The sequence below is a fragment of the Patella vulgata genome, chromosome 7 (genome assembly GCF_932274485.2).
Source record: "Patella vulgata chromosome 7, xgPatVulg1.2, whole genome shotgun sequence".
Lineage (NCBI taxonomy): Eukaryota > Metazoa > Mollusca > Gastropoda > Patellidae > Patella > Patella vulgata.
In genome coordinates, this window is record NC_065885.2 from 56104059 (window position 1) to 56125941 (window position 21883).

The 21883-nt window shown below is 34.7% G+C and overlaps 2 protein-coding genes across 6 annotated transcripts in view; both read left to right on the top strand.

Annotated features, from left to right (window-relative positions):
- Nucleotides 1-6800, top strand: part of LOC126826793 (centrosomal protein of 104 kDa) — a 46184-nt gene extending 39384 nt beyond the window's left edge. For 4 of the 5 annotated variants that reach the window (XM_050555871.1, XM_050555873.2, XM_050555872.1 and 1 more), the window contains 3 exons: nt 1187-1237; nt 5617-5762; nt 6259-6800. In XM_050555871.1, coding sequence (XP_050411828.1) covers nt 1187-1237; nt 5617-5762; nt 6259-6447 — 386 coding nt within the window. In that variant the 3' untranslated portion in view covers nt 6448-6800. Of the gene's footprint in view, nt 1-1186; nt 3958-5616; nt 5763-6258 lie in introns of those variants that run through there. The other variant, XM_050555874.1, reaches the window with a different exon arrangement.
- Nucleotides 6801-7705: 905 nt separating this feature from the next.
- LOC126826815 (protein DDI1 homolog 2) lies at nt 7706-19931 on the top strand. The gene is made up of 8 exons (XM_050555916.1): nt 7706-8056; nt 9163-9369; nt 10802-10928; nt 11630-11757; nt 12461-12589; nt 13845-13948; nt 14894-15077; nt 16280-19931. Exons 1-8 carry the CDS (start codon nt 7789-7791, stop codon nt 16480-16482), a joined length of 1350 nt encoding a protein of 449 aa, XP_050411873.1. The 5' UTR covers nt 7706-7788; the 3' UTR covers nt 16483-19931.
- The last annotated feature ends 1952 nt before the right edge of the window (nt 19932-21883 follow it).

Here is a 21883-nt window from a genome sequence, read left to right on the forward strand (position 1 = left end):
AAATTCAACCACATGTTAGTCCCAAAATGACCTAGTTTGTAGTGAGTTGATGTTAAACCCCATTTCTTTCTATCCCTATGTTAAAGCGATAGTTGCATTTGTTCAGTCATTTTAAAATAGTTTTAAAAAAACGTCTTCAAACACATGGAATCTAGACACAATTGTCTGTTGAACGGTGTTATTATTAGAATGATATGACACGTGCAGGTTGTCTTGGTCAACCTGGCATCATTATCCTTATGTGTGTGACCACAGGCCTTGACAATCCAGACAACTCCCACAGACTTAGTTTTCCAGTGAAAAGAAATGAATTGTGTTTTGACTTTCTTAAAAAATATTCAACTATCACTTTAGAATTTGAAACTGAGTTAAATCATGATTTAGGCAATATAATGGAGGTTCTTCTTTAGGCCTGAAATGTTATGTAAATTATTAATTAGACATTAATTAACTCATCCAGACCATAATCAACTCTCAATGCCATCGCTAGCCTGCGATATTTAGCGGATTGGAATACAATTTTTAAAAAATAATTAAACATAAAAATGGATAATTGTGACTTTAGTAATGATGAAATTCAATCGCCAATATCTCAGTTCAGAGTGGAACAATTTTCATCACATTCTATTTACGTTATCTATTTTTGAACTATTATAGCGAGAACTAACTCTGTATGTAATCTCTCATAATGCTCCTTTAATAAAATCCATGTAATACATACTAGTTGCCACTTGTTATTACTACAGATATGACCATTATACCATCATAAATACTCAGTTGTATATTTTGATCGCTGTGACGACTGCTTTTTATCAACACTGTTTGAAGACTATTTGATATTTTCAAATCATTCCATGTAGCCAGGCCTGGAAATAACGGTTTTAGATGTACCTGACAAAATGTCAGGCACTAATGAAGTAGTACCTGACATTTTCAACTTAGTGCCGGACAAATCAGTGCCGGACAAAATGACAGGCACCAGAGGTTTTGTGCCTGACAAAGCTTGAACCTGTGTCTGACATTGTGACAGGTGCCTTATTTCCAGGTAGCTCATTATACACAACCCTATATTTAGATTAAAGTTGTTTTTTCAATTTTCCAAACACTGGACTTGGACAATCAAATGAATGTTTTATACATAATGTAAAGCTATTGAAGCCATCTTAACTTTTTTTTTGTCTTTCAGCCCAAACACAAACGAAAATTCCTAAAAAGACAACTGTGACGAAACCAATTGGTAAGGGTGGAAGGTAGATCTCTCTCTAGAGGCTTCAGTGCTTTTTCTTTATCTGGATTTTATAATCTCTACTAAAATAGCCACCAATTAATCGGCTTCATCTGTGGAACGGACAGAGTCACGCCATAGTACAGATAACACTTCACTAACAATATATACCAGTAGTGTAGAGAAGATGGAATTAACCGATTTATTCCTGGGATTTAAGCATTCGCAACTAGATCATTTTCTATTTTAACAAAAGAAAGTTTGCAAAGAGATAAAAGTTTATTTGTGGATTATTGTGTGTTAGTGATTACTGTCAATATGAAGTATGCGTTACTAGATATCAGTGTGCTTCTTAAGGCCGGACCGAATACTTCATTGTGCATATATGCTATAAATAAGTTTGTGAATTCGATCGAAGACTATTTTGTAGTAATATAGTGATAATACTGATAGAAATGGCAGAATATGAACGGATACGACAAACAGGACAGAAATATTAGTACTAACTTAAGATTCAACTATTTTCATTCAAATTGTTTCTGACTAAAGCAGTTAGATATTTTTTTTGTCTCCTATAGGAGATATTTTATAATATTACTTGAATGCAGTCAATTGATATTAAAAAAAAAACAATGAAATATTGAAAATATATTGATTTTAAAAATTCACAATCTCAGAAAATTTGAAAAAGCACCGAAAGGGATTCAAATATTGTTCATTTAATTTCTATCAAATATTCAAATAGCATTCGAATAATGACTAAGAATATTTGAATTTTAAAATCAACTCTCGTTGGACCACTAAGAAATATATTTTTAATTATTTCTGATATTATTAATAGCTTTCATTGTTGTGTTAGTGGTTAAGAAACACTATATTTTATTAACTAATATCTGTTCACTGTGGATATTTAGGGGTATGGTGTTTATTAAAAGTTATTATTGTGCCGCCATAAACCAACAAGATATATATCTGTGATATACGTAAATACATTCAACCAAATCATTTGTATTTCATGAAATGCAAGTTGTTTCCCTTTCCGTGTTGTGGGTTGCCTCCCTTGTTAGTTTGTTGCCATTTTATGTGAAGCCTGAATGTATCACTCGGGCTTGCGTCTGTACAACCCGTTGGATTGTTACGCACTAGTATGTTTTGTTACTTACAATGTGTGTGTGTTATGCGTCTGGTCCGGGGATTGTCTTATGGATTTCTGTTTGGTTGTTATGTTGGTGCAGTCTTGCACTTATTATTAGAGACAACAGATTGTCCACTATACAATGTCAAGGGTATGTCTACCTGCCCTTTTATTTTTTCTCAATTTTTTCCGCCTCTTGTAGTGATCCAAGAGATCATAATAATAGTTATTTTATTTATTCAGTTTATTATTTATCAGTTTTCTTGTTCTTTAAATACCTCAATCTGATTAAAACACAGATCCTATTTCGTTTCGTTTTTTATAGTTCAAAATTTCGGTTTATTTGGCTTTACTACACTAGGATCTGGAAGATTTGTTATATAACCCGTGTTCTGGAAGATGCGACGGATTAGCCAATGAAAAGGTCTGTTACGGCAAATTTTTGGCGTAAATTGCACCGAACTGTGGGTAACCCCCAAGAAACATCAACGCTGATTGGTTAATCAAATGGCTGATGTCATAGGGTCAAAAGCCACTTGTATGACCTCCCACTATAACTGATCAGATCTTCATGTAGTAGAGGCCATCGAAAGTATAAAAAAACGAAACAAAATATAGATCTGTATTTTAGTCAGATTGAACATGTAAATACCTTTAGCAATAACATTTTATGTGTAGCTGTCATCATCATAGCATTAATCTTTAAAATATAAAGTGCCTTAACACAAGTCAGACCTGTTTCAGTTGTTGTAAGTTTATTTTGTAGGAATTGAATTTATTATTCAAATAGACACATTTATATTATAGACATTCCAACCATTCCCACAATGTTTATTCTGTTCTTAATATCAGCCAGTATCCATGACAAGTATAACACACTATATAAGGCAGTGGTTCCCAAACTTTTTTATACTCACAGGTCACTTTTGGCACACCTTTTACATAAATTATTCAAAAGAGGTATTTATATATATGAACAATGCATAAAGTAGAAATATAGGTAATTATAAATACCGAAAAATTATATGTACCTTACTTATTTCTTTACAGAACACAGTTTTTATGGGATACAATCACTAGTTTTATTCTAAAAGTACGACGTTTCGACAAATATCCTCTTATCGTGGTGCTTGATAACGATAAGAGGATATTTGTCAAAACATCTTGCTTTTAGAATAAAACTAGTGATTGTATCCTATAAAAACTGTTTTCTGTTAATGTGTTTCCCGATCGCTAAATGTCACTCAAAGATTATACTTATTTCTTTATTCAATAAAAGTAGCAGAGTTATGATTGAGAAAATTGCACTCGTGGTTTGGACTATGTTGGGACATATAATTTTGCTTTTTGTCACACACCGTTTGGGAACCACTCATATAATTATAATCTGATATTATTATTATTATTATTATTGTTACCACTTGATGTATGTACAGTCATTTGTTTATTTTACAACATTGTATTATTTGTTGTATTGTTTATATAGGTATAAAAATGTGTTTATATATAATTACTAAGCTTTTATATATTTAAAAATGTTATTTATTTAAATGTTATTTCAAATATCACACACCCTGTAATAAAACCTGGAATATTGTATTATTTTTTTTCTTTAAATATACCAAGCTTTTATGTGAGTGTTCAATCCCAGGATTAGCCAAGAAAGTTCATCCACAAATGACCTGGTTTGTGTCGAGTGGACGTTAAACCCAATTTCTCTCTGTCTACCAAATAAAATTCATATCTGAGGGTTATTTCCCTTACATTCTTAACTTTTCAAGCTTGTGAACCTATACAGGACAGCATTGTCTTGGTAATATTTTAAACTCATAAAGCTATAGCCAGGGATGTACAATATTGATAAAAGGTGGATTGTGCTAGTTTTCCCTAAATTTCCTTTTATTCTTGTATTGTTCCATTAAGTCAATATTAAAAGATGGCAGAAAATCTCAAAATAATCTCCAAATCAGATCTTTATTCATCGGGTGATTAAGGTCCTCAGTACTTTTTCTTTATCCTCCAAGTTGATCAATCAAGAGGTAAGGGCACTCAACTCTTGGCTAGGATACCCCAGCAAAGAATTTGTAGAATATTTCAAGTCAAGTTCTCACTTTCAGTGTCTGTGGGGCTGAACAGTACAATTTTGCCTAGTCCTTTGGATGAGATGGAAAACTGAGGTCCATGCAAGTACACATTGGTGAGCATGTAAATGAAATGAAATGGAATGGGGTTTAACGTCCTACTCTCCAAATGAAGACGGGCATATGCCATGCAGTGCTGAGGGACATTTTTGCCCAAACAGCGGCACTAGGGCCTACTCTTATATCGAATTTCAACTGTCAACGGTTATTTACATGCATGCCAATGCGTACACAGGACCTCGCTTTTTCATCCCATCCAAACAACTATACCACTGACAAGGGGGAACCACCCCGGAAAATCCATATGAACTTTCTCTGCCAACGCAGGCACCGAACATGGAACCTCAAGGTTAGCGAGCCAAGTGCATGTAAAAGAACCCTTTATAGTTGTAATTAAATGAATAAAAGGCAAAAATGTTGCTGTTCTTGTCAAACTCTCCTTCATGGCACTGCAAACATGACAATATAAACAAAGATAAAATATGATAGTCTCAACATGACCGCGTATTCTGTTGAAGAAATACACAATCTCTCTTATATTCTGTTTCTATATAGAATTAGAAATGAGTCAAGGTAAGCTAACTCCCAGGAGGGTACACAATACAAACAAATGCACAAAGGAGTTAGGCAGAGCAATTATTAGCTAGAGTTGCTTTCTTGAGTGTATCTTTCTCCAGCATAATCAAACACCAGAGCTTTCTTTACAGCTCCGTTATAAAGTACAGAGTGCACTTCTTTCCATTTTTCTGAAATGGTTTTCCCTTGTGCAGGATGGAGGGCCTGACAAGGACATCTGTCTAGTCGTTCGGATGGTATAAAAAAAACTGAGGCCCTGTGTATACTTAGGTGTGCACGTAAAGGATCCCATAGCAGTTGGTTTTCAATATAAGAGTAGGCCATAGTGCTGCTGCCCAGGCAAAATTTCCCTCATAGTACACGGTATTGCGTATGTCCGTCTTCATTAGCCCAGTATAGGAGCAAAACAGTAGAACGTTAAACCTCATTTCATTTTCATTTACTTCTTTCCATGCAATGTATGTCTGACAGACCCATATACTATATGTTATAAAACTTAATAAATAAAATAGTTCTTTTTTAAATTATTCCTTCTTCAGAGAATTCTGTAATAGGTGATGAACTGAAGAGAAGAGCTGCTGTGGTTGATACTGTTGCTAGCAGTTTCACTTCATTGACTAAAGATGTCAAATATCTGGAGGGAGACATCAAAAAACTTCGCCAGGATGGACTGGAAGAATCAAAAGTATGTTTAATTAAAGCATAATCAGGATTCCATTGGGGGGGGGGGGGGGGTACCAATGTCACCAATGTGAGGCCTCAATTATGAAATTTATGGAATGGGATTCTTTTTTTTTCAAACTACATGTAGTTGGAATTGTTCATCTAGCTTAAGGTGATGCCCTATTGAAAATCTGAGTCCCCGGACAATTTTTCGCAGAGTTACATCCCCTGTCACCAAAATTATTTATGCTTGAAGTTTTCGGGAATCTTTTTTCAATCTTGGGACTTTTTGGCTATCATATGGATAAATTTAAGACTTGCACTATTAACTTCTTCATGCATTAGTATTTTCCCTGATCCTCAAAGCCACTCTTTAAAAAGCTGCTGCTGAGCATGTGCTTGTTGCCTGGCAACATGTCCATGTATCTTTGTCACCACAAGGGGAATTTTCAGCAACATTTTTACATCTGGGTGTCCTTTAAATTTCTATTTTAATTCACAACATTTTTTTTTTCTAGATTACAAGGAAAGTAAATGTACTAATGGACAAGAAAACAAGTAAAAAGTTTATGAAGAAAAAATTAGTTGAAGCTTATAGAGATCTAGAGGATATGGTTACAGATAGTCAGGACTTCGCAGAAACTGAACCTTTTAAAGATGCCAAGAGATCACTTAGACAGTCAAAACATCTAGTTCATGTTGTTTAAATTAGGGGGTTGGATGGCTGAATGGTTAGCATGTGTGTGCTGTATCATAAGGTCTGTCATTGAGTCAACTGACCTGGTTTCGATTCCTCCTTGTACTAGGGTTGCCTGTCCAACCTCGTGGGCTTTCTCCAGGTCCTCCAGTTTCCTCCCACTGCTAAAGACCCCTACCCACAAGCGAATTATTGTAATAAAATTAAACCAAGTGTTAGTACCAAAATGACCTAGTTTAAACTCTCTCTTTCTCTCTCTCTCTTTCTCTTCTCTCTCTCTTGTTTAAATTAATTCTAGTTTCATAAAATCTTTTGATTGTGTAAAATGTAATTGTATATAATTTATGTTTATGGAATAAAAGTAATGAGATAATAATGCAAAGTAAATTTCTTTTTGGAATTCTAATATGTTGGGTCAGAGAGTTTTGGAATTCTAATATGTAGGGTCAGAGACACACCTTTCATGTTTTCCTATTACTGTTCAATGCACCAACTGGGCTAATGAAGACTGGCATTGATCATGCGTACTGATTTTAATTTTGCCAGGGGGCGGGGGTAGATAGTCGAATGGTTAGTGCGTACACATTGTATCATAATGTCTGTCATTGAGTCAACTGGCATGATTTTGATTCCCCGGGTCCTCCAATTTCCTCCCACAAAGACCATCTACGCGCAAGCGAATTATTGAAATAAAATAGAACCATATGTTAAGTCCCAAAATAACCTAGTTTATGTCGAGTGGATGTTAAACCCCATTTCTTTCTCTTTCGATTTCATAATGATGGGGTACCTTTAGCGTGATTTCAATGGTATGAACACAATCTCAGTTTTGAGTTTTCTAGCAATTTTAATCAATTAAAATTGAGTTTAAACTCTAGCTGACCATTCAGTCATACTTGAATGCAAAAACTTGAAACTCTGGAGTGGCTGTGAAAAAATTTTTAGTAGGCCTAGCTGTTGTATGGATCCTTCCCCCCACCCCCACCCACACACACACACCCACACACATACATACATAGAAAAACAAAAAAAACATTTTACTTCTCAAATATTAATTTTTGGTCTAAAATAAATTATGTTGGCAAAAAAGATTAGAATCCACGTAAGATTAAACAATATATTAGTGCCAAGAGACATATATAGTTTTAAATGTTAAAACATTGAAGTCAATGTAGAGAGAACAGTGGTCTGATTCATTAAACGCTGAAATGGAGTTATCGCCGTTGAACGATCGTTTATATTGTGCATGCGCAGTGGGTTAGTAAACAACCGGAAATTTCACGGTGTTTCTAAATAGTACACGCTGTCATTGTTAATTTGCCAAAAGATCAATGATTTTTATCATACCAAAATGCAGTTAACTATCACAACTCTTACAGACCAGATTTTTACCCTTGAAGTATCAGAGGACCTAGAACTTGAAAACTTTAAGGCCCTGTGTGAGTTTGAAACTGGAATTCCCTCTCATGAAATTGCAATTCTTTGGAATGGACGGCCGCTTCAGGACAATAAAAAAACATTACAACAGTATGGAATATCAAGTGGAGAGATGTTACTTTTACAGCAAATGAGAGCTGGCGCTGGATCAACTGGTGGTCCGAGAACAACAGCAAGCTCTGGTAAAGCAATTATCATTACGGCACCACCCATTCATTGACTCATCAATCACTCCAGCAGGCTATTATGAATAACAGGAAATAAGATTCCAATTCTACTTTCGATTTCCCTTTCTTTGAAAGAGACATAATCAGTTCCAACAAGAAAATGAATGTCTTTTTTATTTAATATCATGTAATACCTACCTGTTTAGAGCAATATATATATGGTACATACAAGAATGTAGGTAAACGTTGCTATATTTTGATTTGTATTATGATCAAGTTGATCAGCTTGATCAGTCGAATCTACCGCTAGGCGAATATTCTAGGTTGCCAATTCGTGTTCGGTGAAGTTATATGCCTATAAAACTGTCACTGAAATTGACAGAGTACGGGGTGTCGAATGCAAGTGTTTTTTACCAATCAACACATAATCAAGCTAGGGAAATGTACTAGTTTAATACTGTTACAAATAACTAACTTACGTTGCAAATCGTAACATTAGAGAGTGTCGACAATATCTTGCGAAACAAGCAGGAGTCACTGTTGGAAGGTACATGTAGGATTTAGTAGTTTTCTTTCAATATAAAGGGCAGAATCACAACACATCTTTGGAAAGGTAGTAGGAATAGAATCTGTGTGATAATTGTCAAAACCGCTAAGCCTTTGACGGTTCTGAAAAATTGCCAAAAGCAGACTTTTATCTTTCAGAAGCAACCATCCTAACATATTCCTGAAGTAATGGCCCGAGAAATCCTTCTCTGGCCATTACTGGATTGACTTCTGATACTTGAGCTTTTGAGGGAGTGTGTCTATTCTTCCCGTTCAATCAAACCTCTCCTACCTACAGCAAGATGACAGCCCTTCGTTTAATCTGGGGTCTTCCCTAAAACTTTGGACAGTGATTTAAGGTATTAAAAACGGTGAAAGTATGTTCGTCTCCAAACAGTATTGTTTACATTGTATCCGTGTTGATAGCCTCGTTTGTCACACAGTTAGTTTTTCTGCAATATTCTGCTATGCACTGGTTAATTGGGAATAATAAAATCGTGAGTATGCCATGCTAATAGCCATCAAAATGCTAGTAAAGAATCAAATACTTCAGACTACACTTTCTTTGATTTCAGCATTACCACAGATAGATTTTGGCAGCATTCAAATACCTGGTTCAAGTGGACATCAAGGTACAAGACAACAACAGCCTGCTATCTCGCAATCAGATCCCCGATTAGAAGACCCAGAAACCATTCGTCAAATGTTGTTATCAAATCCACATGAAGCCTCCATAATTAAAGAAAGAAACCCTCCATTAGCTGAAGCTATCAATGATGCGGGTAATTATTTACAAGTTAACTTTGGAAAGGAGATGTTCTGCACCGTTGAGGCTAATGAAGAAGGGCATACATCGTGCCATGTGAATAAATCGTATAAGTTCATGATATATACTAATGTCCAAAAGAAAGTATACACTGTGCATTTCGTCCTGATTCAAACAAAGTCCTATTTCCATTGTATGCGGTATTTTGCTACAATATCCATTTGTTTTGCCCTTTATTTGCTTAGAAATATTGAGTTTGGACGCACGAGAGATGTTCAGTGTAGTTTTATCACATTTTGTTGATTTAAAAAAAACTTAGTCATATTTTTAGTGTGTATACTTTCTTTTGGACATTAGTATATGTTTAAAGATGGGTTCCCAGAAAAGTATTTATCGGGTGGTTATTTCCAATAAAAGTATGGTAATTTTGGTATGTATGGAAAGTAGAGATATCCAATCTTACTAGAAAAATACTGGATTCCCCGAAAAACACTCATGGAGCGTATACAGGACAAAAATGTAAGGGTTCCCCTAATTAACAGCCCGACGATTAGGAATTTCTGCATGCATGGTGTCAAAGGTCACACGCGAACATTGAGCGCTTGATGTACAAGTTGATAAACTTTATGAAGAGTTAGAAGTACAACACTTTTTGAGATAAAAATGACAGAAAAAGACGCAGGTAGTGGATAATCTGAGAATTTAATTAGGATTCAATATTTTTAATAAATAGTCAGCGATTAAAGACAACGTCGTCTTATGTATGCAATGAATTCTCCTCTGACTTCCAAGACGTGACATAAACATGACCTGGTTTGATCAAATTTTTATAGCAGGACATTCCTTCACAATTACAATGTTTGAGACGGATTTGAAGCAAAGTTATGACAAATTAATTAGTTTGAATATATTTTTAGTCCATATATACCATTAAATCACCCAGTTAGTAAGCGGGAACCCATCTTTAAAGCAAAATTAAATGTGGTTATTATGATATGATTTTTTCTATGATTTATTTATGAAAATATGGGTGAATAGTTTTTATTTTATATTGATTATGATATCACCTATATGACATGAAATGTACGCAACAAGCTATCTCTCTCAATCAAAATATGGTTACAGCAGATTTGTGGTTGCCATTGTGAGTCAGTATAACATTTAGACAGAATTCTCCTCACATTGCACCTGTAACCATTGTAATAAAATTTATCATACATGTTAGTCTCAAAATGACAAGTAATGCTAAATTCCCACTGTCATGCCCCTATTGAGTGTACGACCTGGAACAAGCAGATACGTTTCAATACGATCAACACAATTGCCACGACTGACCACAATATATGATAAGACCTGATAGGATCACCACGATTAATTCACAATTAAAATCGTGATAGTGGGAAACTAGCACAAGTAAAACAATTAATATACTGGTACCTTTTTTACAGCAAAATTTGCAGATGTTTTTCGTAAACAACAGAAAGATCGGCAAGATAAAGATCAAGAAAGAATTAGATTATTACAGTCCAATCCTTTCGATCCTGAGGCACAAAAAATGATAGCTGAAGAAATTAGGCAAGGATTGAACTCATAAGTAATATTTACAAATTAGACATGGTCAATCAATAGTCGCTGATTGTCATTCGAGAGATTTTGAATCTCTTCCAGACTACCATGCTTATAATGGAGGTAGAATTTTTTGTGTTGATGTTCATTACATGAAAGTCTTTACTGAGCTAGATGAGGGGTGTTTTCTGCTTATGCTTATAAAAAGTGCAGGGGGACTGCACCACACATAATCACACAAAACAAAACTATGCAGAATATGCAGAAATCACAAACAAACGAACACATCAGATAAAGTGAATTGATCCAGTGGCTAGCCGTAAGCATCCACTGCACTGTACAGTCCCAGGACTGTAGTGATACAGACTTAACTCAAAATTGAAAGGCAAAATCGGGAATATAACCCAGAAAAAACCATTGTGTAATACTAGTACGAGATAAGTAATTTTTGTAGTCAAGACTTTGGAAAACAGTATCTCACTTCTTTTATGTAGCATGTTTTAACGTGACGTAGTTGTTCACTAGGTGAATGTCTTGACTTTGATGATAAGTACATGTAGGTTGATTGATCAATGCCTTGAAACGTAGTAACTTTGATTTCTAATTGAGATGGGGTTATGAAACATTTCAATAATTTCTTTTTTTTATGTACAATTAAAAGCTTATGATAGCAGAACAGTTGACGTTAATTGTTTTTTTCTAATTTTCAGGTTAAAGAATGTAGAATCCAACATGGAAACAGCAATGGAGTTTGCTCCAGAAAGTTTTGGTCAAGTTATTATGTTATATATAGATTGTCAAGTCAATGGTCATCCAGTTAAAGCCTTTGTAGATTCAGGTATCGTATCAAATTATGTAGGCTACATCGAATTCTGGATGTTTCTGATTTGTGTTCAGTCACAAATTATTTTAAATATATCTGTAATGTACATGTCATCTTATATTAAGACTACACCTATTTGAATTTTGGGTCTTTGAGATCACCTGTTTTGCTACACAAATTTTGTTTTCTCAATCTTTAAGGAAAATACTAATGGTTACTTAAAAAGCCATTAGTTTCAACTTTTGAAATTGTTTGATAAAACATGGTTAACAATACACGAGGGTTCATTTATTTATCAATAAATGAAATATTAACTCTTAGGAAGTCAGTAGAGTGTTTGATTCTGATAGTTGGGGAGCTAGCTGACCGTTGTTCCTAAACTCGAGGACAAAATTGGAACTATGTCTAACGGAGGCACCATGACGGCCAGTGATCAGAATGGGAATTCTTAAGTTGCACATCCCCTGGGTTTAGGGGCTGTACACCCCCGAAGTCGCAGAAAAAGTCGATTATGTTTCACTTAAGAATTTCCATTCTGATCATCGGCCATCATGGTGCCTCCATTAGGCATAATGCCAATTTTGTCCGGGAGTTTAGGAACAACGGTCAGCTAGCTCCCCTACTTTGATTAGTCAATATTACGTTATGACACACTTCAATTGAACCCTAAACAATGTTAAGTGAAGTGGTATTACTTTTGAGTTTAATATAATTACAGGTGCTCAGATGACGATAATGAGTCAAGCGTGTGCTGAGAGATGTAATATAATGAGATTAGTAGATAGAAGATGGGCAGGTGTTGCTAAAGGTGTGGGAACACAGAGAATTATAGGCAGAGTACATCTATGTAAGTATTTGTGTAGTATTGAAAGTGTTATAAGAACCAGTGTGACTCACCGAGTAAGATGTTGGCTCACTAACCAGGAGGTCTCGTTTTCATGAATTGCCCAAGAAAGTTCCTCCAGGATTTTCCAGTGTTAGGATTGGACTAACCAATACAATCAGATTAAAATACAAATCTGTATTTCATTTCGTTTTTTTATACTTTTGATGGCCTCTAATACATGAAGATCTGACCAGTTGTAGTGGGAGGTCGCGTCAGACATTTGATTAACCAATCAGCATTGATGTTTCTAGTAGGATACCCAGAGTTCCATGCATGGCACACCAAGAACTCGCTGCAACAGACCATTTCATTGGCTAATCCCTTACATCAACCAGAATGCGGATTATATAATAACTTTTCCAGATCCTAGTGTAGTAAAGACTACACTACATAAAGATCTGAAAAGTTGTACTGAAAGGTCGTGTCAGGGGTTGTACGAGCGGCTTTTGACCCTATGACATCAGACATTGATTAATCAATCAGCGTTGACTTTTCTAGTGGTTTACCCACAGTTCTGTGCATCGCACCTCAAGAACTTGCTGCAACAGACCATTTCATTGGCTAATCCCTTACATCAAGTAGAACGCCTGTTCTATAACAACTCTTCCAGATCCTAGTGTAGTAAAGACAAGTAAAACGAAATTTTGAACTATAAAAACAAAACGAAATATGATCTGTGTTTTTAATCAGATTGTAAACAATAGGGCCCTGTACAGTTTGCCGTGCACATAAATGAACTCTCGACAGTTGGAAATAGATGTCCGTGCAAAATTTCCCTCATAGCATACTGTTGACACAGAAAATAAGCATGTTAAACTTCATTTTATTTCCAAGTGTTACCTCTAGCGTTTCAATCTATAAATACATCTGCTCTATTATATCTCCAGGACTGAGGCCATCTAGTTGTCTACATTCTGACGATCTGGATTCTTCAACAGTCTGCCATCTTGGATTCAATTGTTTAAAAAGAAGCCCATCAAAATGTTTTATTTAACACGTATAGGTGACACTGGCTGGATTATGTCATCTGAAAAGATGCCTGATTTTGCAAAATTTCATGTCAGCATTTCTTTGTAAATACTGAATGTTATGCAACTATTTTTAGACTGATTCTACTTTCACAATATTGTATTTGCCTAGGGATTAACAAACCCTTAAATGATGATACAGCTTTAGGTTTGGTCATGCTTGATTTTTCATTCTGTATGTTTTACAGGTCAAATTCAGATAGGTCCTGATTTTTTACAGTCCGCTTTTTCTATATTAGAAGATCAACCAATGGATATGTTATTAGGTTTAGATATGTTACGTAGACATCAGGTATATATAACATTTGATTATTAGTATTCACTGTAACCCAGGTATCGTTTAATCTTGTGTATCTAGCACTAATTTCTTTCACATTCGTTTAATATCAAATCTTTGTTTAAAAATTTGTAAAAATAATTTAAAATCACCAAAAATCGTTTAATTTGTACTTCTGTCCAGTTTAAAGCTGGCCATTCAATTTTGATAATGAGTGTCCAATTTACAATTGTTTAATTTCTCAATCATTGTTAAAAAAATAAACAACCCAATTGATTAATGATGTATAATGATTAATTTTTGAACAGTGATCAGGAAATTAAATACTTGTAAATTGGACACTCATTATCAAAATTAACCAGTCAGCTTTAAACTGGACACATGTACAAATTAGATGATTTTTCGTGATTTTAAACGATTTGTACGAATTTTTAAACAAAGATTTGATATTAAACGAATGTGAAAGAAATTAAGTGCTAGATACACAAGATTAAACGATACCTGGGTAACAGTGATTACTGCCCAACAGCCTTTCGAAAAAAGTAGGGGACTGTATGGGGTTCGTCTGTTTGTCACACTTATTGCTTCTCGCTGGGCTAGGGTGTTCAAATTTTGGAAGATTAACAGCAGTGAGTGTTAAATCCATTTTGTCTTTCTGCATAAAATTTTTATTCCTTCCTTAAAACCAATGGCCGACATGACAACAGGAACATGATCTTCATGTGAGACAGTTTATAGACTGTTTCTATGGTTACAACCTTGAAATTCATTTTGTGTGCACCAACTGTTATCCTTTGTGCTTAGAAGCCAAATTCACATATGTGGAATATAAGCAGTCAACTATAACAACTGAATGTCCCGAATCTGTCCTTTGACCTTTTATCATAACTGGAAACTGACTATATTTTCTCATATTAAAATAACTGGAAACTGACTATAAATTTGTCCCTATAATTCCAGTGTATAATAGATATGGCTAAAAATGAATTACAAATAGGAACAACAGGAACAGTAACTAAGTTTTTATCGGAATCAGAAGTACCAGAACATGCCAGATTAAATTCTGCAGGTGAAAGTAGAACATCATTAGATGATGAAGATAGTCAATTAGCTCAAGCTTTAGCCAAATCATCAGAAGAGGCAGGTGAGTCACATTCACAGATAACTTTGATCTTTAACGCAATTACTAGGTTTTTATTTTCAACATCTTTAATATATGGTGGGGGGTGGCCGAATAGTTTAATACGTTAATTCATCAGGTCTGTCATTGAGTCAAGTGGCTTGGTTTTGATTCCCAGGTTGTATGTGACAAGGAGTAGGGTCGTTTGCCAAACCTTGTTGGTTTTCTTCAGGTTCTCCAGTTTCTTCCCACTGCTAAAAACCACTATGTCAGTGTGCAAGCGAATTATTGAAATAAAATGGAACCATATGTTAATTCCAAAATGACCTTTTTTGTGTCGAGTGAACCTTAACTACTCTATGAATACTTTCGTTAGAATGTATCTTTAAGCATGCACCACAGTACAGACTACATCATTTGAAGACGTTATAGGTCATCTATAGATGTAGGGTTATAGAATTGATGAAATCGACTATAGATGTAGGGTTATAGAATTGATGAAATCGACTATAGATGTAGGGTTATAGAATTGATGAAATCGACTATAGATGTAGGGTTATAGAATTGATGAAATACACTACAGATGTAGTGTTATGAAACTGATGAAATAGACTACAGATGTAGCGTTATGAATTTAATGAACTAGACTATACATATGTAGTGTTACGAAACATAACAGTGTATGGATGAACTAGACTATATTTGTAGTGTATTTCATGAATTCTATAAGTGTAGTGTAATGAATTTAAGGGCATCGCCATGTCTAAGATTTGCACTAACTTTTCAAACTATTTCTTGGTGATACGTTATTACCTATCTACTTTTCCCCTGAAAACATAAATCCTCAACAGAAAGGAACGTTCACTTAGCCGGATAGGGCAGGATAGTCAGTCAAAGGGAGGGAATCCCTGACCTTGGTTGATCAAAAAATAGTATCCGAATCATTGTAGCTCTAAAACCACAAGAGGTATGTGTCCAAACTACGACTTGAATCACAGCTTCAGATGTCTTTTTAAAGATCATACCAAATTTATGTGGAGCAGAGTTTGAAAAATAATTTAAAATTATTTGGAAAGTTATCATAGGTTAGAGTCTACATAGCAACGCCCTTAATGAACTAGAGTCTAGTTACTGGACTATATGTAGTGTTATAAAGTTGATGAAATATACTATATATTATATAGTAAATGAAATGCATTTACTTGATTTCTTTCATTTGATTTCAGCAAACAATAAACCATCAACCTCCAAATCATCCAAATCTCCATCAACGTCTTTTCCGACATTCCCAGAAGAAGTTGTAAAACGCCTCATTTCCTTTAATTACTCTCGGGAAGCTGTTTTAGAAGAGTTGCGTAGAAGTAATGGAGATGCAGACAAAGCTTTAGCATCCCTTGTAGCCAAATCCTTTCAGCAACCCAAACAATGACATTAGTAGTTCTAATACATAATTTGATACAAAAACATTGATTAGGCAGTTAATTCTGTTAGCACAAACTACTTTCATTTTTGGTGGATTTATTTAGTTTAAAACAGATGTAATGTCTTATTTAATATCACTTCTGATTTCATTTGAGCATTTGTATTCCTACAATATTAATTTTTATGGTAACATGAATGTAGGATCAAAGGGCGTCCACGCTAGAGATAAAGGGATATAATTTATAGGTGAGGTGGTCCCACGTGACCTCATTGTACATTCATTGAGAACTGGTGTGTTGACAAACGTAGTTTTTGTCGTTAATATGGAATTTAATCCCGATATGGTTCTCTTACCATCAATAAGGTCACGTGGAACCAAGGTTTTACCAGTGAAGTATCGTGGGAATTTCTTCAGCGAGGATGCCCATTATGGGTTTGAGATGTGCTATAAAATTTAAGACTACAGGTTGTGAACAAACATTAACTGTGGTCTAGTCATGTCTCATTTACTTCTGATCAGAATGGATGGATGGATGGATGAATAATTGATTCAATGGGTTGGAGAATGTATAAAATTTGTAATGTAGATCAATGCGGCTTTAGTAATTGTAAATCTCAACACCAATGCATTTACTTTTCATGTATATTATAAGTCGTGACAAACGAACATATCCCAAACTAAAAGTACTACTTTAAGCAATCTGATCAAAACACAGATCCTATTTCATTCGTTTTTAATAGTTCAAAATTTCGATTTACTTGTCTTCACTACACTAGAATCTTGAAGAGTTGTTATATTACCGGCGTTTTGGTTGAAGTGAGGGATTAGCCAATGAAACGCTCTGTTACGGCGACCTCTTGGCGTGCCATGCATGGAACTGTGTGTAAACCACTAGAAACCTCAACGCTGATTGATTAATCAATGTATGATGTCATAGGGTCAAAAGCCGCTTGTACGACCCCTGACACGACCTTTCGGTACAACTTGTCAGATCTTCATGTAGTGTGGGCCATCAAAAGTATAAAAAAACGAAACAAAGTAGAGATCTGTATTTTAATAAGATATTAATTTAAGATAAAACATCTCAACTTAAAGGAGCTGTCACAGATATAATTTAGTCAATCAGTTGGGTCAATTCTGTGTAAAGGACACTTAGAATCTTTTATCATAATCCTGCATAATTATCTGAACTCTGTCGTATTTTCAGTTTCCATGTGTGGTTGGCAATAAGTCCCCAAATGATGCGCTATCTCAAAGTAGGTGATCATTGCGACTATCTCATCACTCATAAAATTGAACTATGGAATTCCTTAAATTAATTACGTAACTCTGTTCACTTCTGAAACCCTTGAACTATTTGTACTGTATCTTCTGATGCCTACATTTGATTTATATACTTTGTCCAAAATATCTGGGACTACAGCCAATCGCATTATCACATTTAAATATTTCCTGAAGTATTTCTGTTAGTTATTTTGAAATACGACCCAGAACTAGAAATCAGCATGTTTTCTTCTTTTCTATTTATTATATAAAATATTTTTATTCAGTCAAATTATTACAATGATATTATATAATGAAACAATTGTAAGGCCACCCAAAACCATATTCTATTTCTCAGACAATGTACAAGTATTTATATTTATGCTTTCATTTCATACAGTCCTTCATGTTTATAAAATTGTGCGGGAGCCATATAAAGCTCCTGATACCTTGAATATATGCATTTTAAAAGTAAAAAAAACTGAAAGTAGTTTATTAATCTCAATATTTAGGAGAGCGATTTAGCTAATTTGCAGGAGTCTTTAATGACTCCTTCGAAGGAAAGCCGACGTGCGTCGAGAGGAGCAGGAGCGAAAGCTCCCCTTAAACGTGAAGGACTGTTTCATAGTATTATTATTATCATGTATTTTCACTTAAAGTTGCCTTTTAGAAATTTGACTTATTAATGTTAGTGTTCTCAATTATATCAAATAGTTTCCCTGTATCAATCACAGACAACCACAAATAATAGTTTAGCATTTATATCTTTTTACATTTATTGTCGCATTTTTAAAACCAAGTTGTCTTCCATGTTGGTCTACCTTTAATTCTAATTAAAGGTATATTCCTTTAGGATAATTAGGTCATCTTGGCCCCACTATCCGACAGATTTAAAAATTTATTTTCAATATCGATTTGGGCATTTAACCAAATAATTGACTGGTATGGAGTCAAAACACCAAGGTAGATCTGTTTCATTAATCATATGACTGATTAAAGAGAGTCTAAGCCCTCAAAGGGCAATTTGAAACAGTTTTCGGAAGACTATTAACTCCAAAGAACAATTGTGATTTAAATGTGATGAAAAATCATATTATGTTTAATCGAATATTCATAATGACAAAACGAAAATGTGTGGTGTTTTTAATTATTTCTGTTGATTGTTTTCCTTATTTAGATTCCAAATCAAATTTGGATATATCATCTAATGGAATATCTGGAGGGAAGATATCTTTGAAGACTTGGGTTGTGAAATACTGGGTTACCATGGAGACGATCCTACCTGTTTTAGCCCAAGTTGTTATAACAAATTGCTGTTCATCTTTATAATTGTTAAGAATTACCCTTTCCTGCATCAAACCCTTTTCAATAAAAAATAACTTTTAATTGGTTTCAAACTACAATGCTTGTATGGATAGATTGTCTTGGAAGCTATTCTTATTTAAATGTGTGTCGGGGCAGGGCGAATCCATTCTATTTAGATCATTAGGTCTGACATTGGTTTCGATCCCCAAGCTTGTGCGTGACAAGGAATAGGGTTGTCTGTCCAACCTCATGGTTTTTTTTCATACACCCCCCCCCCCCCACTGCTAAAGGACCTTACATGCTAGCCAATTATTGAAATAAAAGTGTACGATATGTTGGTCCCAAAATGACCTTCATTGTATCATGTGAACATTAAACCCCATTAAGAAAGAAAGCCTTATTTTAGTTATTGGGTGTCATTATATAAATTTGAAACAAACAGGTGTAGAGAAGTCTGTGGTAAATAAGATTGCTCTCTGGGTAACTCCACTAACATTTATTTATTTTAGAAAAATTATATATCAGTGAACAATACCTCTTGGAAAACAGATACTAATACATGTATTATTGGACGACCTTTTGAAGAGCTTTCTCAAAATATTATCACCGGTACCCAAGTATATAAGTACCGGTATCTGTTTTTCATAAGATTCAATCCAGTTATTTTAATGCATCTGAAAGATTATCAAGTCTTGCTAGTATGGTGTTACTGGATGCTTCTCCAATTTGTTTTTTAAAAATTAAACCTAAACATAGGTATCAGACTAGTAATATAAGCCTGTCCCAGCGAGCCTGTTTTGTTCAAACTGATGACCTTTTATTTGTACACAATTGATTGGTTTCTTTTTATTTTAAAACAAATGAAATAAAGAAATTATTTTTTGAAATGTGGTTTAAAGATTTTTCTTTTATACTTGAACTGAAATTTTGTTGTTATCAAACTTTTATGCAAATTTTTAAGTTATATTTTTAAAATTTATTAAAATAAAGCCTGAAAATAGATGGTATCTTTAAACAGTCCTACCTTGTTAAAGAATAATCCTATTAATCCTATAATTCACTATTGCCAGCTGAGAAATTGGCAAAAATATCATTTTCCTCTTCATTTTCAAATGTTTGAAAAAAGCTACTCCATGGTGGAGAATAGAAAACAAGGGAGGTAATTGTCTTATTATTTCCTGTGTAAATGAGTTTTAAGTGTGAGAATGACACCTATGATCATATAATTGTGAGTTGACAACCTATTGAGCAAAAGACATAGAAATAATTACGTTTTGACTTTCTTAGAAAATTTGCAATTTCCGCTTTAAATTAGCAATATTGGTATTACTGATAATTTATAAAAACAACACAGACCAGACTTTGCATGGAGTTTAATGCTATACCAGTAGCCTACTAATATAATCAACCTCAACAAACTTGATTAATCTTACAAATGAAATGAAATGAAATGGGGTTTAACGTCCTACTGTTTTGCTCCGAACTGGGCTAATGAAGACGGGCATATGCCATACAGTGTGCTATGAGGGAAATTTTGCCCGGACAGCAGCACTACGGCCTACTCTTATATCGAATTCCAACTGTCAAGGGATCTTTTACGTGCACGCCAATGTGTACACAGGACCTTGGTTTTTCGTCCCATCCGAACGACTAGACAGCTTTCCTTGTCAGCCCCTCCGTCCTGCATCACTGACAAGGGAGAACCACGGCGGAAAATCTGGATGAACTTTCTCGGCCAATGCAGACATCGAACACCCGACCTCCAGGCTAGCGAGCCAGCGTCTTAGCCACTTGGCCACCGTGATTCCCAAATCTTACAAACCTCCACACTTAAAAATTGTTATTATTGAGGATATTACAAACGGACAATAACATTAAACTGTTAGTATTAAACATTAATAATAAGCCTAGATCTAGGCCTACACAGATCAAACTGTCACTCAGAGTGAATTCAGTGCTTTCGTAGGCTACTTTCCTGAATGTTTCAATTCATGACATCAATAAAGGATAATAAGTTCCTAGTTCACGGTTTATTCTGAGTACTTATTCTTCGTATGCCATAAATAGAAATACTAAACAGTGCAGTTGAACTGAAGTGGGGAAAATGCATACAATGGGTCAATTCAAGTCCCAAGTTACACTCGTGTTAAGGTTGTGTTGTGGTGGTGTATAACTGGTGTTCTTTTTAGTGCCTTAACCTGAGCCCCTCAATTTAGCACTAGTGTTAACATCAGTGTCTAAACTAGGTTAATATTAGTGTTAACACCGGTGAAAATAAAAAAAACACCTATAACACTAAAGTAATCTTTAAATGTTACACTGTATTTTTGTCTTCTGTAATTTTCATATGCTGGCCTACTAAAAAAAAAACAGCGGTTGCGCGAGAAAGATAGAGAACAAGCTAAAAACAAAAGCCACTTTTCGTTCAATCAGGGGTCATAATCCGGAAAGTTATGGTCTGAAATGCACAAATATCGACAGGGACTGAGAACGTTAGGACATAAACATATAATTAAAGTTCATCAAAATCGGATAAAAAATTGTGACCTCAACAGTGTCCACAACCTTCGTATTATATACTTTTACACAATTTGTGTACAAAGAGCGGCCATGGGTCCACAAGCTAAAAGTGCGATTTTACGAACAATCAATGACCATAATCTATAGGAAGTTATATTCGGATATACGCGATTATCAACAGGAACCAGGATCTTTGTGATATAAACATAAATTTAAAGTTTCATCAAAATCGGATAAACATTGTGGCCTCTAGAAGGTCCACAACCTTGATATGCCATATTTTGTACATTATTTGCATACGATCGGCGGCCATTTTGTC

Excerpts from the sequence above, each read along its gene's own strand:
- LOC126826815 (XM_050555916.1), top strand. The coding sequence starts at position 7,789 with ATGCAGTTAACTATCACAACTCTTACAGACCAGATTTTTACCCTTGAA. Across the intron at positions 13,949-14,893 it reads ATATGTTACGTAGACATCAG|TGTATAATAGATATGGCTAA; the intron begins GTATATATAACA and ends CTATAATTCCAG. Across the intron at positions 15,078-16,279 it reads CAAATCATCAGAAGAGGCAG|CAAACAATAAACCATCAACC; the intron begins GTGAGTCACATT and ends ATTTGATTTCAG.